General features: G+C 34.4%; 2 protein-coding genes across 3 annotated transcripts in view; both read left to right on the top strand.

The window, feature by feature from the left end:
- The first annotated feature begins 59 nt into the window (after window positions 1-59).
- LOC110696255 (non-lysosomal glucosylceramidase-like) lies at window positions 60-13,182 on the top strand. Of its 2 annotated transcripts, none has more exons than XM_021873535.1 (19): window positions 60-282; window positions 698-807; window positions 926-1,036; window positions 1,203-1,259; window positions 1,339-1,415; window positions 1,501-1,600; window positions 2,278-2,351; window positions 3,813-3,913; window positions 3,994-4,097; window positions 4,221-4,274; window positions 4,372-4,427; window positions 4,513-4,551; window positions 7,569-7,710; window positions 8,067-8,251; window positions 8,727-8,794; window positions 8,897-8,969; window positions 9,193-9,254; window positions 9,346-10,606; window positions 12,544-13,182. In XM_021873535.1, the coding sequence occupies exons 2-19, from the start codon at window positions 727-729 to the stop codon at window positions 12,803-12,805; spliced, it is 2,907 nt and encodes a 968-aa protein (XP_021729227.1). In that variant the 5' UTR covers window positions 60-282; window positions 698-726; the 3' UTR covers window positions 12,806-13,182. The 2 variants fall into 2 exon arrangements, with proteins under 2 accessions (XP_021729227.1, XP_021729226.1); XM_021873534.1 differs by having other exon boundaries at window positions 691-807.
- A 1,639-nt stretch (window positions 13,183-14,821) lies between these two features.
- Window positions 14,822-20,930, top strand: part of LOC110696254 (RNA polymerase II C-terminal domain phosphatase-like 4) — a 7,359-nt gene continuing 1,250 nt past the window's right edge. The window contains exons 1-7 of the mRNA XM_021873533.1: window positions 14,822-15,214; window positions 15,525-15,610; window positions 15,732-15,844; window positions 16,191-16,371; window positions 17,614-17,903; window positions 19,770-19,958; window positions 20,047-20,085. Of these exons, the coding sequence (XP_021729225.1) occupies window positions 15,066-15,214; window positions 15,525-15,610; window positions 15,732-15,844; window positions 16,191-16,371; window positions 17,614-17,903; window positions 19,770-19,958; window positions 20,047-20,085 (1,047 nt within the window). The 5' untranslated portion in view covers window positions 14,822-15,065. The remainder of the gene's footprint in view (window positions 15,215-15,524; window positions 15,611-15,731; window positions 15,845-16,190; window positions 16,372-17,613; window positions 17,904-19,769; window positions 19,959-20,046; window positions 20,086-20,930) is intronic.

Here is a 20,930-nt window from a genome sequence, read left to right as displayed (position 1 = left end):
ACTACGAGTGTTTTACAGTTTTACTAGTGTTTTTCTACAGTCAAATGGTGGTGTGACTAGTAGGAAAAAAAAAAAAAAAAAAAGCGCTGAAATTAAGTCATTAAAAAAATGGCTTAATATTCTACGGAGTATTTCAGTATTTCCTCCTATCTTTTCCCCTTTAAGATCTACTCGTATTTTACATTTGCACTGGTTCGCTACGCCCCTATCTCCTCCTTCGAAGGTACTCTGATCCTCCATTGAAGCGACTTGGGATCTTTCTCTCATACGTTGAAGTAGCAGGTAAGATATACAATTAATCATCGAATGTCAATTTCACATTCAGCTTTAATCGGTGCTTTAATGTCAGTATAGTCAATTTAGGGTTCGTCTAAGGTGGATTATTGAACTATTGGTTATAGAACCTTGAAGATTTTAACATAGTTTTTCGAGCCTACTTTGATGATTGAGTCAATTTTGATGGCTAATGTGTTGGAGGCTTTGATTTATATACTCCGTAACTCTTTAATGTCAGGACCTTTGTAGGCTCAGGGACGGGCCAAATATTCCTAATATTTCGTTATTGCTGTGTTTCTTCTTCTTAACTCCAACTCCAACTCCATTGTAGAATTAGTTTTAGTTTGTTGTCGTATGCAAGTATGTTAGATTGTTAGGGATGACTATTACTTTACTTTTCTAACTTGATGGCAGAAAGCAGTTCTATTGACCCAAGCCTTCAGTAAGAAAATGGTTAGTGGGACCATATTTCATTGTAAGAAAAATTCATGGCCTCGAGAAGAGTATGTCAGCAGAATTACTTTGCAGCTGGTAAGTATTGTATCAATTATTGTTTGTCCATTTATTTTTGGGAATGTGTGAAAGCAAGTGAAGAATATAGAATATGGGCATATGGCTGACCTATTTGATGTTATTGTATACTCTTCAGCTGGATTATGACAGTGCTGCTCCACCTGAGCAAGCTTGGAGGAGGAGGTTAAACAGCCATGCTAACATTCTTAAAGAATTTAGTATTACATTTATGGAAGCAATTAAGATGGTAACTATTCGTTGATGAACTCTTTGGTTCTTAAAATTACACATCATATTGTTTCTCTCTCTTTCTTTCTTTTTTTTTTTGTTTTTTTTTGTTTTTTTTTAAAGTTTATTTTTCTCCCTTGAAACTTACATTATCGCTTTGTTTGCTATTGGCGTCTCCATTGTAGGTTGGTCTTGGCTTTCGTTTGTGGTCATATGTAAGGGAAGAAGCATCACATGGAAGGGTAAGTTTATGATGTCTTTTAACATGGCAGGCCATCTTAGTAGTTTCCTTTTTAGAACTGTGTTCAATATTCAATGCAGAAAGCTCCTATCGACCCTTTTAATAAAGAAAGCACGAAGCCTTCAGCATCTCAAGGAGTACCGCTGGGAGGAATGGGGTAATTGTACGCTTGGAAAATTGTGCCTTGCTGTACATGGTTTTTGGTTTATTCTATCTGAACCTTTTGTTGTATTGTGTTGCAGAAGTGGCAGCATTTCTAGAGGTTTTAGGGGAGAATTTAGGCAGTGGCAAATTATCCCTGGTTTATGTGAGGGTTCCCCTGTCATGGCCAATCAATTTTCTGTAAAGGCTCTATCTTACAGCATGTCTTATTGTTTATATATTTTAACTGCTGCAGAATTTCCTTTGGCCATGGTTTCTTTAGTTATTTACCTTGCTGTGAAATACAGTGTGAACGACTTCATTTACGTTTTTGATGCCATATGCATACAGTGATAATTTAGGTAGATAAGAGCTCATATTTGTCTATATTGACCAGATATACATTCAATTTGTTATCAACTTACGTGTCTATGAGGTTTTACAAGCTAGGGATTGTAAAGGTGCAGTTGTGTCTATGTGGAGGTTAATTCAAAAAGCTGTCTAAAACATGGGATTCTATTGTGTTTTGTAAAAAATCAAAGTGATCAGTTAATGTAAACTAATAAAACTAGGACTTATAATGGTTGAACCTTCATAGATAGATTTAGAAAAAAACATATAAACTCAACACTAATCAACTCCCTATCCTAATTTAAAAACTCAATGAAGGCAAGAACAAAAGTGTTGAATGGGGATGAATGCTTAGGGACTCATATAGGAAATGTGCATCCTTCCCTTGACTTCCCATTTTACCAATTAATCCTGTATTTATCCCTGATTAGATTTTTATTCCAAGGTAAAACACCAAAGAGTGTCTCACTTTTTCTTATGCCTTTGCTAAATTTATAGAAAGTACTCTGAAGTACTTGGAACTGCAGATTTTTATATCTCGTGATGGAGGAAATAGAAGATTTGCATCAGTTTTGGCCCCAGGGCAGCCTGAAGGTTTAGGGTAAGTTTATAATCAATGAAGCATTTCCTTGTTGGTATGATACATTTGACATTGCACAGTAGGGGTCGCATGATGTAAATTTTGAGGATTTAGCTAGTTAAATCTAACTCCACCACAGTCTATTACAACTTTCAAGGTTTTGTTATTTATTATATTTTTTCTTCTGTTTTGGATTATTTTGCTGCATTATTGTAAATGTTTAGTCATTCCTGATTGTCTGAGTAGAATCTTCTTAATATAAGATGTTTTCTAATCTTTTTCGATCTCTCTCTATCTCTCTCTCTCTCTCTCTATATATATATATATATATATATATATACATATACATATATACATATACATATACATATATACATATACATATACATATATACATATACATATACATATATACATATATATATACATATACATATATACATATACATATACATGTACATATACATGTACATGTACATGTACAGTACATATACATGTACATATACATGTATATATGTATATGTATACATGTATATGTATACATGTATATGTATACATGTATATATGTACATGTATATATGTATATGTATACATATACATGTATATATGTATATGTATATGTATACTTGTCTTGTTTTCTCAATTGCAAGTAGTTGTCAAAGGTATGTGAAAAAATTGGTTCTGATTTGGTTTATTTGTGGAAGAAAACGCTTACCTTTAAATAATTGAACCCTTTGTGCCCACCACTAAACCTTACCGACATCGAAGACCACTAAACATGAAACCCAGGAGCTTCGAAGTGGGGTCAATCCAGCATAACCCAATTTGTCGATGGGGTAATTGAAGAGCAAATTGATCACAACATATGGAAATCAAAACCCAATGTGAACACCAATCTATCGATGAGCCCTTAACAACAAAAAACGCAGGAGATTGAAGTTTAGAGGAAATTAATTGATTGAAGTTTAGAGAAAAGAAGTTCAGAGGAAATTAATACAATGGAACACCAACTAACTACGGTTAACGCGTTCAAACTAACGCTGTTCTTTGTGAGTTACATGGCACTATTATCTGTTACCCTGATTTTTTGCTCACCCTTAGCTCATATTCAACTAATGAAAATCAAATTCCCCAATAAAAACTTTGTGATCTTATTGTAAAATGAACTATCACCTACATGGCGTATCTTGCAATTCGTGTTTCTTTATTATCCCTCCGTGTTCAAGCCCTACAATCTATCTCATCATCACCATATTCACCGAAGCTTGAGAATTATATTTAAAGTAGAGAATGAGATTCACAAATACGTTTAAAAGTGTTACAAATATATTGTGAATACATAAAAGGTACATTGGTATTAATGTAAAAAGTACTTAGTTTATTTTGGAATATTTTGAAAATGGCAAGAATTTCTCACATTTTTGATATGGTAACAATTTTTCAATGTACAAATTAATTCACTTATGTCTTTAATTTTTGCAGCAAATCTGGTGACCATGGTATATCTTCTTGGGGTTGGAATTTGAGTGGCCAGCATTCATCTTATCATGCTCTGTTTCCAAGGGCATGGACAATATATGATGGTAGTTTGTCATATTTTCTTTTCTGTGATCCTAGCATTTATTGATTCTCCTTCTTACAGTCATATTATTTGCATATGTAGGTGAACCTGATCCTGAACTGAAGATATCTTGCCGTCAAATATCTCCCTTTATACCTCATAACTATAAGGATAGCAGTCTGCCTTCTGCTGTCTTTGTTTATACAGTAAGTATGAGTGTGAGCTGCAATATTGATTAATGATTTACGGGGTGCTATCTATCGATGTGGCAATGCTTAACATAATTGTGATCTTGTTTTTCTAATAGTGCTAGGTTTGTTTTATCGCAGTTGGTAAACAATGGGAAGGAAAGGGCTAAAGTCAGCCTTCTTTTCACCTGGGCTGTAAGATTCCATGAGTTTTCACTTATTTATTTTTATTTTTTATTTTTTATTATGTGTTATGTGAACAAGTTTTTAGTCACATTTGGTGTTTTCACAGAACTCTGCTGGAGGAGTCTCCCATCTATCTGGAGAGCATGTGAATGAACCATTCATGTGAGTGTCATTTGCCTTTTTATTCTACAACTGATTTTTATGAATGAACTTAACATTGACAAACTTTGTCTTTTGTATTTAATAGAGGTGAAGACAACGTTTCTGGTGTTCTCCTGCATCACAAGCAAGTGATCAAATCTTACTATCTATTTATTACGGTTGGTTTGCGAATTTCCTTTAAGAGTAAAGGAGAAAAAAAAAAAATATCATGTGCCTTTTTATTTATTTATGTTAACGCGATGTTGATGCCAGCGAACTAATTTGATCAAGTAGACATCAGTGACTAAAATTTATCTAAATTTTGCATATGATGTTATATAGTTTCAGCATTCATTGGATTAAAATGTTATCTTGTTGAAGCATCTATTTAGTATTTAAGTATTGTTATTGTTTGCGTCTGATGTGAAATACAAAAGTTAAGTAGTTGATAAGTTTTATATATTAGTTAAAACATACACTTTGTCTTTTCTGGAGCCTTAAATTTTAAGGTAGGCTCTATAATTGATGTTTAGCAAAGTTTAGAGTAGGCTCTGACTGCTCTGTCATTGATGTTTTGCAAAGTTTAAGGTAGGCTCTATCATTGATGTTTTGCAAAGTTTAAGGTAGGCTCTGTCATTGATGTTTGCAAAGCTGCACTAATTTCTTATTATTTTCTTTTTAGTCACTTGCAAAAATACATGAATAATTTGTCGAGGGCAAACATGGCCTTAGTTTGTGTCTCATGGCAGCATATGTAGGTGAGGGAGGTATTGACAGGATATTGTGTATGAGTGCTTGTTTGTTGGGCTAACAAACAGCAGTGAATTAACGCGTGGCCAGCAGCAGCGCTGCAAATTATGTGAAGCTTGCTGGACTCCATTAGTTTGTTAATTAGCTGTGTTACTTCTGGTTGTTCATCTAGGCTCACTTGGTTTTGTCCATGAGTGGATTTTTATGTGCTTAACATTGTTTAGGAAAGTCTATAATCATTGGTATTATTTTGCTTAGACAGCTTATAAAGGAATTATTCCATTGAACGTACTCTCTCCTGACTTGGTTGCCAATTTTGGTGGGTAGGAAGTTAATTGCTGGCTAATTTAATTATTTATTATTATTTTTTTAAATAGTTCGAATTTGCTTCAATCTTTTGTGTTGTAAGCCTTTTAACTTCAACCCTTGTTTGGTGCTGCCGTACCTTACAAATGAAATTATCCACTGTGTCGAACCTTTAGAGTATTACCTTAGAAATTTTTTTTTTTCTTTTTTTTTATTTTTTTTTTATTTTTTATAATTAAAATGATTCAATTTTGCTTCAATCTTTTGTGTTGTAAGCCTTTTAACTTTGAACCCTTGTTTGGTGCTGCTGTACCTTACAAATGTAATTTTCCACTATATTGAACCTTTGGAAAATTACCTTAGAAAACCCCAAAACTATTGCCACTAAAACCTCTACCATCATGAATTCCACACTCACTAACACCCATGTCGTAACATATATGAGGAGATAGACACCTGGGAGACAAGATTTGGGAAAAATAAAAGAAATGGTATAAATTTTACTGATCCAGTAGAAAATGGGTCCACAGTGGTGTAATTTGACAATAAAAAGACCACCTCAATTCGACCCTAATGTTGGAATGGTTATGTCTCATGTATTGTTGGTACTTGGTAGGAGATGATGGACTTCGTTAATATGGTGGATTGTCTTGGAGGAGAGGAAGATCATGAGTGGTGGGAAAAGGATACCAACTTAGAATATTTATTCTATTGATCTACAATATATTCTACTTCCTATATTTGTTCGCATCATTTTAAGTTTATTCTATTCCCAGACTAACTTTGACCACAATTATAAAATCTAATTATTTTAACTACTGTTGAGTACTTCCTTTGTTTTCGCTAAGTGTATTGTTGTGACCGGCACATAGTTTTAGGATCGTTAGTTGAATCAAGTAAAATATTGTATCTGCGGGGTTTGTTGGGAAATAATTAAAAAGTGTTAAAGGGGGCCATGTGAGAAACAATTAAGAATACAAGATGTCCAAAAAAAAGAAGTGATGCATAAAAAAATAAAAAAATAAAACACTGCAAAAATACGGAGGGATTTAGGGTTAAATGAGGACTTAATGATGAGGAGAATGAGAAGTAATCTCATACATTCAACAAAAAGATCTAACGGTTCGAATCACATGTTTCATTAATGGCCAAACTGTAAATATTATATTAAAAGAAATTCCCGTTTCTTTCTTTCCTCATGTGTTCCTCTTCCTCTCTTTTCCTCCCTGTTCATCACTTCATTCCTCTCCCTCTCTGCTCTATATTCATCTCTTTTCCCAATGTCCTCTCTCTCCTCCCATGTTCATCTTCCTCTCTTTGAACTATATGTGCATTATTGTTGTTAAAATGTGCATTATTCGTGTACAAAAGTGTGCAGATTTTAAAAGTGATATGTGCACATTTAATGATAGAAATGTGCTAATCTTCTGTACTAAAGATATATATTATTTTAATTAAATGTGCATAATGTTGAATATCCTATATATAGATGAGGAAGGTTTTTCAATTAAGCTATGTTCAATTGATTGATTAATTTCTTTAAAAAAAAAAGGATTGATTGATTTTCATAATCCATCTTTGCTAAGGTATAGGATAGATCCTTTTTAGGTTAATACATTGTTTAATGTTGTGAATTTGTATTCCCATAATGTTTAACACTGCGGCGGAGTTCGAGATTGAGATTAAAGAACTAATCTGCTTAACGATGCCCGAAAATACTTATTATTGAGTTTGCAAGTTGTTTGTAATCACAATTCCTTTCTCATCTCTAAAATTAAAAGCTTGAATAGCTATATGTTTGAGTTGTCTGGTTGATCCTCACTTCACTTTTTCATTACGGTTGACTCTGGTGATGAATGTGTAGTATTTAAACTGGTGTAGAGTAGGTAATCTATTGTCTTTGTTGTGAATGTGTTTTGCCTCTTTTTATGTTGTTTTGGTGGTTCTGGCAGTGGTTAGTGTTTCTCCCCCTCTACCCCCACCTCCCTTTTTGCTTTCTTGTTCCTCCTTTGTGGTGGTTGCAATCGTTTGTTTCATTGCTCTATAGTATTACTTGGGAATGCTTTTAAGTTTGGTGTCCTGAATGAGGATTCTGACATGATACAGGACTGCAAAGGACAACCCACCGGTCACTTTTGCTATAGCTGCTTGTGAAACACAGAATGTAAATGTGACTGTCCTCCCATGCTTTGGTTTAGCGGAGGTAAATTGTGTTACAGCAAAGGACATGTGGTCAAAAATGACACAGGTAGGGGTCTAATGATTCCAGGTTACTGATTTGATGAAGTTCTCTGTTTGCTCCATCTCTAATGAGGCTTCTGTGTGTTTTTTTTAGAACTTTTAACTTTCACTTTTGTTTATGTGAGCATATCTTTGAGCTTCATTGTATAGTGGTTGTTCAGCTATGTTTACTTCATCTGTTAAATTTCATGCTTCCTTCATCTGGATCAGTACAGAGCATGCTATGAAAAAAATATAAAAATTTAAGTATTTTTCCTTAAATTAAAAGCAAAAGCCCAAGGAAGAAATCTATTGGGAGTTTTTCAATTCTGCATCACTGTTCTATTTTAATTTAAATATTTTTTAATTTGATGGGGTATAAAGGATGGGCAATTTGATCGAGAGAATTTTAATGCTGGACCGAGCATGCCATCCATGCCTGGAGAAACTCTTTGTGCTGCAGTTTCAGCTTCTACGTGGGTGGAGCCTCATGGAAAGTGTACTGTTGCGTTTGCTGTTGCATGGTCTTCCCCTAAAGTGAAATTTTTGAAAGGAAGTTCTTATTACAGGTGATTTTTCCTGTATTTTTTTTGCATCTTTGGAATGATTAGATGTGTTAGCCTAATATGCTACATTACAAGATTTCATTTTGAGGTTAACCTTTGATTTTACTACTTAAAAGCGTGAAAGGTTGCTTTACTTCATTATTATTCTACGAGTTATGATTCGTTTTTCCGTGGTATTGGTTTTGTGTGGGGATGGGGTGTGGGGATAGAGCTATCAATATTTGACATGACATGACAAACAACCGAAATCGGTACCACACGAACACTAAATTACCGAGAGAAAGCACAACGCGACATGACACGAAACAATCAGTTCTGATAGTTTTAATGAATAAAACAAAATGAACACGAGATGAAACACGAACACAAAACGAAAAGACTTTTTGCCAGCTCTAGTGGGTGATGGGTGGAATGGGAGGCTGTTTGCTTGTCCATTCGTCTAGTGTTTACTCTGTCGTTATATGATATGATGTTGTAGGCGGTATACAAAATACTATGGTACATCTCCACGAGCGGCTGAGGAATTGGTTCATTATTCACTGACCAGTATGTACTGTTGATCCTAATTTCTAAATATATTTATTAAAAATTTAAGTGCTGTAATAGTTATTTTAAAAGAGTTTCCTTTTGTTATGTAATTCTTGTTAGACTATAAGAGATGGGAGGAGGAAATTGAGAAATGGCAAGACCCAGTGCTGAAGGATGATAGATTACCAGAATGGTAAGAAATTATGAAACTTGAAAGATATTTATCTCTATTATATGTATGACTATGGTCCTGCTTTGCTTGGAAGTTCTGTTGACGCTGTACTCATGTTTGTGTAGTCTACTTTATCTACCATATGACTTCTAGTTGATTTAATAAATTGATATTTTTTTCCCCACTTCAGATTTGTTTATACATCCCTTGTGTCATGTTAACTAAAAATTCTTCCTTTTTGCAGGTACAAATTTACGCTGTTCAATGAATTATACTTTCTTGTAGCAGGCGGGACTGTTTGGATAGGTACTCTTTAGCAGTGGTTCGTTTTCTTCATTCTTGCCTCTTTCGTGTTTAATTCTTAGCCAAAGATTTGCTTAAGGAATTGTCATTGCAGACTCTATGGAGCCAGTTGGAAGTTCATTAAATGACAAACAGCAGCCAACAAAAGATGAGAGCACAAAGACTACTTTGACAGAAAAGATAGACACTGAAGGTTTGGTAATGGAGCTTAGAAATGGAGCAAATCTTGATAAAGCTGATGATGGATTAAGGGACCATGGAAAAGGACATGTCTTAGAAGAAGAGACAGTATTACCCTTGAAAAAAGCAAAACAATCATGTTCTTTGACTGAAACCCAGGATGAGTGTGATGATGTGGGTAGATTTCTTTATTTGGAGGGGGTGGAGTACATAATGTGGTGCACATATGATGTACACTTCTATGCATCGTTTGCTCTTCTTGATTTGTTTCCCAAAATCGAACTTAGTATTCAACGTGAATTTGCCAAAGCTGTCTTATCCGAGGATGGTAGAAAAGTAAGATTCCTTGCAGAAGGTAACTGGGGAATTCGCAAGGTAAGAGGAGCTGTCCCTCATGATCTAGGAACACATGACCCGTGGAAAGAGATGAACGCTTATAATATACACGATACAAGCAAATGGAAAGATTTGAACCCTAAATTTGTACTTCAGGTCTATCGAGATTTTGCGGCGACAGGAGACATGACATTTGGAATTGATGTTTGGCCTTCTGTTCGTGCTGCCATGGACTATATGGACCAATTTGACTTGGATGGTGATGGTCTTATAGAGAATGATGGATTCCCAGATCAGACATATGACACTTGGACAGTTCATGGTGTCAGTGCTTATTGTGGCTGTTTGTGGCTTGCAGCACTTCAAGCTGCAGCAGCTATGGCTTTCCAATTAGGAGACGAGGAATTTGGTGAAAAATGCAAGAGAAAATTTATAATGGCTAAACATGCATTTGAAGCTAAGCTGTGGAATGGCTCTTATTTCAATTATGACTCTGGATCAAGCAGTAACAGCAAATCTATTCAAGCAGATCAATTAGCTGGACAATGGTATACAGCTTCGTCTGGGTTGCCTAATCTCTTTGATGACCTCAAAATCAAGAGCACCTTGCAGAAAATCTTTGATTACAATGTCATGAAAGTTAAAGGAGGTCGGATGGGTGCTGTGAATGGGATACAGCCCAATGGAAAGGTGGACGAGACCTGCATGCAGTCACGTGAAATTTGGACTGGAGTTACTTATGCCGTGGCTTCTACAATGATTCTCGCAGGAATGGAGGAGAAGGGCTTTTCCACTGCAGAAGGGATTTTTATTGCTGGCTGGTCTGAAAATGGATTTGGGTAAGGCAAACTTTTTTTTTTTTTCTCTCTATACAATAGTCAATTTTTCTCAGATGTTGCTACTTGACTCATTCTCTCTCCTAAAGGTGTTGTTTGTCATTAAGATCCTGCAAATAGACTTGATTCTAGTGGATCAAGAGATTTTCAGACTTGCATATTTTGACATTTTTTGTTAGTGTCACTTCTGCATCGTAAGTATGTAATTGTCTAGCGTTTTAGCACTCTTCGTTTGTTGCTGCCATATTAGTGATGCCTATGACATTTTTCGTTTGTGGTGGCAAAGACTTGGTATTCTGTTAAAAGACGAGAAAACCATTATGCACCATTTATGTCTGTGTCATTGTTAATAGTGCAAAAACTTCTGTTCTCCTAGGTCTTTTCGCTATGTACTTATATGTCTGGCAATTCTAGTCACCATTACTTTTCATATTGTTAAATTTCCTGATAAAACCCTACAGGTCTAATATATGATCCCGCTCCCTCATATATTGACCGTTTTTTTACATGCTATTGCTTGAAGTTTGATCATCCCCACCATCAGATCATTGCCAGCCGTGTTCTCCAGTGATATATTATATGAAAGTGTTTTTTTTTTTTCCCCAGCCTTTTCGTAGTTGTATTCTTAGTGATGTTGCCACCTTAAACGGATGCAGAGCAAAGCTATGCTTTTGTCTATGACCTATTAAAGTCTTTCAATAGGGTAGTTAAACTGCCGGATAGAAAGGGCATCTAGTTTATTACCTTACCCTCCTGCTAGAGGCTAGAGCTGACTTCAGAATTGAACTACATTTTTTTCTGACTTGTTCTGTTGAAAAATGTGTTAAGTCTTGATTTAGGGATTGCAATAGGTCATTGGGTGATGTACCTAATCCGATGTGGTTGGACCCTACCTTATCAGGAACGAGTCCAGCTTTACTGATCCAATGTGTCCAGGTAAAATCTAGGTCTAGATGCGTGTTCACTAGTAGGGTATTTGTTCGGGTCTAATATATCCATACCAAACCCATACCCTACCATTCTTAAAATGTACTCCTATCGTTTTTTTTAAGTGTTACACTTTGATTGACACATAGTTATAGGTAATTTAGTTGACTTTAATATAGTCAGATGTAAATGGGGTTGTTGAGGCATTAAACTATTTAATAGTAGAGATAATAATTTATTGAAAAATAGAGGTGGTCAAGATGGGTTCGGCTTGATTTTGGGCGGGTTTTGGACATAAAAACCCGAGCAGCCTGAAATCATTATTTTTTTGCCTCACCGACTTAATTTTTTCCCTTGCGGCCCGCCCTGCCTTATAATCACCTGTATTGGAAAATAAGAGATGTGAGAGCCTGAGAGGAGAGAAATAATGTTAAAAAATAATTAAATTATAGTAGTAGGTCTTTAGGGATCACGAGAGAAAAGAGACATAATATTAAAATGTAGTAGTTTGCTAAAAAAAGAAAGCGTAACAATTTTTTAAAAAAGTCACATTAGAAAAGTGTATCAAAAAAAGGAGTAAAGATAAAAATTACAACTTGAGTTTTGAATGAAAACAAGACAAATGCGTGGTACTTGGACATTTTGTGTGGCCTTGAAGTTGATGACAAATAATTGAAAACTATACCCCTTTCTAGACCCTTTGGGTTCGGGTAAGGGTGTTTTTGTTACACCCTATGGGCCAATGGGTATGGGTATACATCAAATATAGGGTATAAGGGTATGGGTCTAGAATTTACTAAATCCCACCCATTCCCATTCCCATCCTACACCAGAACCCCATTCATTGCCTTTATTTTTAAAAATCTTCTAGTGGGTGTATTTTTGAATTGCAAGAAAAATCTGGTTTGTGTTGTTTTTGTAACACCATGTTTCAGTAACCATCCAAGTTTCCTTCTAAGGGGTTGGAGATCTAAATTTATTAAAAAGGTATTTTCTTTTATTTGTCTTTGTAGATATTGGTTTCAAACTCCAGAGGCGTGGACACTAGATGGCCATTTCCGATCTCTGATATACATGAGGCCGTTGGCAATTTGGGGTATGCAATGGGCATTATCCATGCCTAGAGCAGTTCTTGAACCGCCTGAGATAAGCATAATGGACAGGATTGATATGTCTACTTTGACTTCAAGATCCACTCGTACTGAGGCAGATGGAAGAAAGGCTTCAAGTAAACAGAAGGGTTTTTGGAACTCAATGTTTAGTTGTACATGTTAAATATCCGTGTATATTGGCATTTCTTGAAGAATGTTAGGTTCTATGTTATCTTCAGTCTACTTTACATCCATCAGTTCTGTTGATCATACTTGTCTCTACCAGATTTGGTTATTTCAAAATCGTAGGGGTAATAAGCGGAGCAAGATTTTTCAAAGCGAAGAATACAGTAGAATCACTCCTCATCATACAGTATAAAGGGCAAAGTTAACAAAATGCAGCTGCAGGAATTTTTCAATGTAAAAACTGTTATGTTCCTTTTCTTGTTGTAAGCTGGTTGTTTGCCAGAATATGAGCTATCAATGTACAGTATAAGCAACATCATTGATTGGTTTATATATATATATAAAATTTATTATCTTGTTGGGGATGATTTTCTACATGATATGCAGCACAAGGATACGGTTGGTTTTGGCTTCTTTCTGAGAAAGACAAGGCTATGAACTTTAATAGCGGGTCAGTTGGTTTCATGGTAAATATGGTCGAGGGAGAGGATTTGACAGTTGGTTGTTGGAAGAGTCTGGATTTTTTTTTTTTTTTTTTTTTTTTTGGGATTTGAGTTTGGAGGGTGTTAGAATTTTCCAATAGAATATACACGTACCTGTGAATAAGTTTTGTTAACGCAGCTTTAAGAAATTTACATGCTGAAATGGACAAAATTGAACAAAAATTGACGGCCCATTGGAGCGGTTGGGGAATTAATTTTAAAAATATTTAATTAAGAAAAAAATTGTCATATTTAATCTAACTTTACCTCATTTGTCAATTTTAATTTCAATTTTAAATTATTTTTTTATTTATCCGAACTTTATATTTCTTCCTGTTTTTTAAATAAAAATATTCCTTCCGGTCATGATACTCATAGGTGATTGACGACTTGTCGAGTATGTAATTTTTTTAATAAAAAGTTTAATATATACACATCAGTATGTGATAGGTCAAAAAAAAAAAAAAAGAAATATACCCATGGCCAGCCAACCCCCTTCCCCTCAAGCATCGGCCGCAACCCACACCCCCTTCCCCTCCCTTGGTGCCGGCGCTACACCGACGAACCTTCCACATCAATTTTAGAGTTGGATTACTTACAATTTTCCCTTAGTACAGGGGTATAATTGTCCTTTTGAGGGGAAAATCACGAAAGGACACTAAAATTTATATAAAAAAAACTTATTAAATTTTCATTTTGTGAGAAAATACCTTATAAAATTTTATTTGTGAGATGAAACAACTTAAAATTTTTTGCAAGATAAAACCCAAGGTGTGTTTTCCGATGTTGATTGCGATTTAACGATGTTGAGCATATACCCTAATCAATGTAATTAAATTAATAAACCAAGTTTTAAAGTCTATTATTAGAGCTTATTCAAGGTTTAGGGTTGGTTTGGTGGAAGAAGAAAATGAAATTAGAGGGTTGATTTATTTAAGGTTAGGTTAATTAATTAGATATTTTATTAAAATTTGCAAGGTCAACGCTGGAATAGTGGCATTAGATTTCATCTCGTAAAATAATTTAAGTTTAAGGTTTCATCTCACAAAAAAAAAAAAAAAATTATAAGGTGTTTTCTCGCAAAATGGAAATTTCATAAGTTTTTTTCTGTCAAATTTTCCCAAAGAGAGCCAAAGCAAATAATTTGAAAAGGGAAAGGATAAATTAGCGAAAGACTCAAAAAGAGCTCAAAGAAGGGGACACTTGTCAGTGTCTTCCCTAGCTAATACTTCTCCCACAAAAACACAATTCACTTTTCACATAAATCCAATTTTCCTCCCCCTTCTCTCTCTACATTTATTTCCTATTACTAATTTGAGCTTCGAAGGTAAAAATTTCTACAAGAAATATTTCTTTGTGCAAGTACTTATTCGAGTTGATTGAACTAACATGTGAATCCCCCGTAAACAATAACGATTGCATATCTCAAGTTAATATGTTATACAACCGGTTGTATGATCGAATTTGGGGCATAAACATAATTTTAATCAGATAAGGCAATTAGGCAGTCAAACAATTTTTATTTGCTTGGGGGTATTTTTGGGTTTTTCTCTTATCTTTTTCGGTTTAGCTCCTTCTTAGGTTTCATTCGTCGATATAATTTTAGGGTTTTTCGTTCGTCGAAATACAAATATTTTTGGATTTTTCGTAATTGCTGAATCGGCTCAATCATCAGTATTTTTTGTAGTAAACTAGCATAATAATTGTTAATTCGGCTCATATTATCAATTGACATTTTGCATTAAATCATTTTCGTTGCAATTTTGAGTGTTGCAGATGAGTGTTGTAACCGATTCTCCTGTTAATTCATCAAGTAGTGATGATTTTTTGGCAATTCTTGATGCTGAGTTAGACTCTGCCTCCTCTGATCAATCCCCAGATCAAGACATTGATGCTAATGAAGATAATGATAACGAAATTGAAAGGTTACATTATGTATACTATTTGGATTATTTTTTGTTCCCCTTTTCAATTGAAATTTTACTCTTCTTGATTTAATTTTTTGACATTTTGAAATCAAATTATGAAACTTTTCTTCTTCTTCTTCTTCTTTTTTTTTTTTTTTTTCCTATTGATTTCGTCATATATTTTTAGGTATAATTAGTTTAATTGATTGCTCTTATGATACTGTGAATTTGGGTAAGCGTTTTTTGTTAGATATGTTATTCTATTCCTTTCTATCAATCTGCAATTAGTTTAAAATTCTAATTTTCTGTTGAATGCTTCAATTATTAGGATCAAAAGACGCAAAGTGTCAGAAATCAAAAAGGGGGAGGAGGTGCAAAGTTCAAGTTCCTATGTGGTGGCTGAAGAAGAGATAGGTCTGTTTTAAAGTCTGAATTAATTGTTAATAAAGCTATTTTTTTAAAAGAGTTTTCTTTGTATATATATTGAATTTTAACGTCGAAGTTTAATTTTCTATCTACTGTTTCACTAATCCAGATGAAGATGTCAAAGATTCATGTCCACATCCGGGTTTCCTGAGAGATATGTGCATTTGTTGTGGAAAGAGAATGGAGGACAGTAATGGTGTTGCATTCGGATACATTCACAAGGTATATTACTAATCCGATCTATTTGAACACACTTAAGCGAGGTTGATCACATGTACCAAAAAACTGAAAACCGCAATGATACAAAACTTTTGCTTGCAATGTAACCTACGTATAATGAATTCACGATAAATCATTGTAGAGCTATAAACGTATAAAAATAATTAAAGAGTATATTGGATTTGATCTCTCCAACCTTTGTTACATTTTGTTCCTGCTCATTGTCATTGCAATGTACTGTAGTGCTAAGGTATTAATATAGGAAAGCCTTTATTTGTTTTTTTTGCTGAATTATATCTTGAAAAGGTTTTTTGTAGTATATTGAGATCCTTAGAAATTGCAACTGCAGGACTTGAGACTTGGTAGTGATGAGATCTCACGGTTACGCAATGCTGATGTGAAGGCTTTGCTTCGCCGTAAGAAACTGTATTTAGTACTTGATTTGGATCACACATTGCTGAATTCAACTCGATTAGAAGATATAAATGCAGAAGAGGAGTATTTAAAGGGTCAAACAGACTCCTTTCAAGGTTGGTCCGTTTACACTCTTTCTGTGTCACTGTCTTAGTATGTTTCACTAATGGAAAATATTGGCAATGGGCCCCTTTTGCTAAAATTGACCGTCTTTGGTTAGAAAAACATGTACATTCAAAGACACTTGGTTGAACCAAGGTTATACAACTAAAGCAGGTCATAGCATGGCCTATTCATACCTGTAGCACATATCTAACTATGTTACAATTTATCGGTTTTCTTCAATGTTCTGCGATCTTCTCTGTCCTGTAAGCTGTCTAATTCTAATGTTTTAAGCCGTATTTAATTTTTCTGTACAGTGAAAGCCACCTTTCTGATTGATTCCAGCCAAACGGCTTCATAGCTGACCTTCCAAATCTTATAGACAGACACTAGGGGCTGCCCATTGCCATTGCTACGTTTTCCCCCTCCTAAAGCTGGTTCCTTTAAAGCTCCTTAACTGTTGCATCCAGGCAGCTATTTGATTTTTTTCTTTTGTTTTAAATGAAACCATTGTGTCAACATGATCATACGTTTCATATGTTTATCACAATGATAAAACAATGCTTCAACGTTTCATTTGCATTTCTATAAATGGAACACAATTTATTGTCGTTTATACACAGTTTTCCAATCTTGCTCTTGTTGTAGTCTGTTCTGACATGCAAATTATTGACTTCTAGTTTCTCATTTGGCGCTTTCACAAGCTATATTGTGCGAGTTTCTTTTGAGTCTGACTTTACTTATATAGCGTCAGCCATCTTTTCTGGGGTTTGAGATATGTATCCTCGTTTCTTTATTATTTTAATAGAAGATATATGTAAATGTGCTGTATTGTTGACTCTATTTTACAAGTCTTCTTTAAGATGGATTTGTTTAGACAAACAAATCTCATCGAATCAGTTTTTGCCTTTATCGAGATTGCACATCTCATGTAGGTTTGAGACTTGTGCTTTTGGGCCTCTCTGCTTCCCTGTTGAGAAATGTAAATGGCCAAATGGGCATAGTATTAGTTGCTTTGCAGATCCTGATTGATGCTAATACTGTCGTTACTTCTAGTTGTTTGTTTTGGTCTTATTGTCTACAAGGCATACTTATAATTTTCTTGTCTATTCAGGTATCATGCCTCATTTCCTCTTTTCCCCCACCTTCCAGCCTTTCCGCCTCATTATTTTCTCCCATCTTGTCCGAAAAACCATTTTAGTGGTCCTTTTGAGTTTGTCCTTTATTATCTAATGTGCATACTTCACATCTAACAGATATCTCAAAGGGCAGTTTATTTCGACTCGATATGATGCGCATGATGACAAAGCTAAGACCATTTGTCCGTACTTTTCTGCAAGAAGCAAGTAACTTGTTTGAAATGTATATTTATACCATGGGTGAGCGCCCTTATGCGATAGAAATGGCAAAGCTTCTTGATCCTGGGAGTGTATATTTTAATTCAAGAGTTATTTCTCAAGCTGATTGCACTCAAAGACATCAAAAGGGGTTGGATGTGGTATTGGGTCAAGAGAGTGCTGTTTTGATACTTGATGATACAGAAGCTGTAAGTGCTACTGTGTTCTCTTCCATAAATTTATTGGTAGTATCTTGTTCTTCACACCTTATTGTATTGTTCTGTATTATATTTACAAGTTCTCCAATTTATATTTTGACTTTAATAGTGCTATTGTTGTCTTATCATCACTTCATGAGTTTCCCTGTTTTGATTGTTGTCTGCATATATTGGATTTATTATAATGGCCAATACAAATTTTCATTTTTTGGTTTTCATGTGTGGAACAATGTTGGCACAGACTAAATACTTAGAACCATGGGCGTCCTGGCTATGTGGGTTAGCATAATTCTGGCATGTATATTTGTTCTTTATATTACTCGTAATTACAATGCACCCCCACTATTTCAGATATTTACAAAGTTTCCTAAAATTACAGTTTAAAAATGAAAGAATAGCCATAAATATTAGCTGTTTTAAGACATCTTCCTTTCACTTGTTCATAAATTGAGCCTGGGAGGGTACTTGCAACACATTATTTGTTGAAATCAACTTTAGGAGAACATCTTTGAACAAAGTAGAATCTCTTAGGAATAAAGCAGTTGGAGCAATTAAAGTATATAGAGAATTTAATCGTAGCTTAGTGGTGCATATTTTGAATTGCAGGGTTTGCAAATTATTTCAATGTACTTAGATAGCTGGAAAAATTCCCTTATTATAAACATAAATATGACTTGTCAAGACATCGACAAATTATTGATCTTTAGGTGTATTGTTAATACAAAGCTGTGTTTGTTGCTTGGAAATAAGGATGGTTTTGATTGTAATCTGCTGGTAAACTTTGTTGATGTTGTTTTATGCATTATGAATTAGTCCCCATATTATAAGTTGTGTAGGCCCTGCGTCATGTTATTTAATTCCTTTTTATTAATAAATTGGTACACAATAGCTTAAGAGCATCATTTTTAGACTCTCAATTCTCTTTTATTATGCAGACGAAAACCTCTTGGTTACGTTTTTTTTTTTTTTTTTTTTTTTTAAAAATTTAATTTTGATTTTTAATTAACGGGAAATTTTTCTTAACATGTGTTTTTCAAATGACATTGTTTACTTATTTGCAATTAGGAAGGGGTATACCCTTGGGTTGCAAGGCCCTTTTTAGCATTTTGGGACCTTAGCTACCCTTTTACCGTATGCAGAATATTTTAAAGACAATATTACAGGTTTAAGAGTAGGATGTTTTGATAAGGAACAAGTCATCTTGATTTCTAAAATTTGAAGTATGATAGAAGTGCATTGAATAGGGTTTGAGTTTCTATTTTCTTGATTGCTATTGTTTGCAAGGTCTTTTTGCTTCCTGGTTGTATTCTTCTTTCTTTTTCTAAATAATATGTTTCTTGTCTAAGTGGAGCATCAATTGGCTTATAAAACATACTCCCTTGTGAAAATATACAGTATCATTTGTTCAGAATATCTTTTATTGTTTCTACTTGCAACCATCTTCTATATATACTTATTCACTTTCTTTTTCCAAAACAACATGCTCATTTATTATGCTTAATGTTAGTTTGTTGTCAAAATTTTGTATTTTGCTTTGTCAATTTAAACCCATGCCAAGTCCTTCTAACCATGTTCTTTTTTGAAACTTAGAGTTTGACAAGCATCTGAGGGGTACTAAAGACCAACCATCTTAATTTGTTATGAGCAGAATGTTGTATTCACAATTGTTATTTGTATTGCCATCCCTTATTTATTTTGCGATTAAGGCTTTGTTGTTGTGGTATTGCCATCCCTAATTTGAACATAATTTCTGGTTTCCTTTTCTTTAATTATTTTTTCTGCTTGTGGAATGGAAACTGTGAAAGACGTGTATATTGTAAGCCTGAAAATTTGGGTTTTTTAAAAAAAAATCTATAGGTTTGGCAAAAGCACAAGGAGAATTTGATTTTGATGGAAAGATATCACTACTTTTCCTCTAGCTGTCGCCAATTTGGCTTTAATTGTAAGTCATTATCAGAGTTGAAAGGTGATGAGAATGAGGCAGATGGAGCACTTGCAACTGTTCTAGGAGTCCTTAAAAGCATTCATGAAAAATTCTTTGATCCTGTAAGGAATTTTGTTTTACTGATTATAGTTGCTTGTTTTATCTACTTGAATGTGCTTAATGACCTAATATCTTGTAATTTTCTTGTAGGAACATGGAGATGACTTTGCTGCAAGAGATGTGAGACAGGTGAAATCCTATTTCGTGTTATGAGCCTCTTGTGCTTCGATTTTGTTCAGGGGTTATATATTATGCTAATTGGCTATTAACGTAAGCTGTTATGCGAAAACCATAGTATTTTTGTGTTTCTAATTTTATTTGTATTGTGCTTTTCTCCTATCCTTTTTTGCATGTGCATGTGGTTGTGGCATGGCAAAGATCTATTCTGCTAAGCTGTTGTAAACTTGTAATTATTTGCGGACTTTGCACTTTAACTATATGCTTTTTGGTTTTAGGGTCAATGTAGATTGTTTTGACAATGATGCTTACACTTGATGCTTTACAAGGTTTTTTTTTTTTTTTTTTGTTTTTTTTTGTTTTTTTTTTTTTTGTTTTTTGTTTTTTTTTTTTTTGTGGTTCAATCGAAGAGGGAGATATGAATCGTCTTGTCTTCAATTTTGAGTATATCCTAGCAGATATTGGTTGCAAGTAACTAACACTCTCTTTGCGTCAAATTACTTACAAATCAAGTACAAAGCTTGGCTGATTATTAGTATATCCTATCAAATATTGGTTGCGCCGAAAAGCTCATCTGCTTGGCTGCTTGCTGTATTGCACTATCTAGCTAGATTTTTTACCTTGCCAACTCAATGAGATGATGTACCTGATTTGTCAGAAATTTTTAAGTTTCATAGGTATGAGACACATTTATTCCCCTTTTTTCCCTTTTCTACATTTCCTTTTGCGTCTCACAGGGTAAGATGGACCTTATGTCTTTCCAATGAAATCTGTCATCTTCTGAGAAGCTGTGTAGTAGAGGGTGAGATTGAACTGTTGATGTTGGTAAGATAAGTGAGTTTGATTTTCACTACTTG

Source organism: Chenopodium quinoa, unplaced genomic scaffold (genome assembly GCF_001683475.1).
Source record: "Chenopodium quinoa cultivar QQ74 unplaced genomic scaffold, ASM168347v1, whole genome shotgun sequence".
Lineage (NCBI taxonomy): Eukaryota > Viridiplantae > Streptophyta > Magnoliopsida > Caryophyllales > Amaranthaceae > Chenopodium > Chenopodium quinoa.
This window is presented reverse-complemented; position numbering and strand designations above follow the sequence as displayed.

Bases quoted from the DNA above. Each gene is read 5' to 3' on its own strand.
- LOC110696255 (XM_021873535.1), top strand. From the start codon at position 727: ATGGTTAGTGGGACCATATTTCATTGTAAGAAAAATTCATGGCCTCGA. The intron at 1,416-1,500 runs GTAATTGTACGC...ATTGTGTTGCAG, and splicing joins GTACCGCTGGGAGGAATGGG to AAGTGGCAGCATTTCTAGAG. The intron at 4,098-4,220 runs GTAAGTATGAGT...GTTTTATCGCAG, and splicing joins CTGCTGTCTTTGTTTATACA to TTGGTAAACAATGGGAAGGA.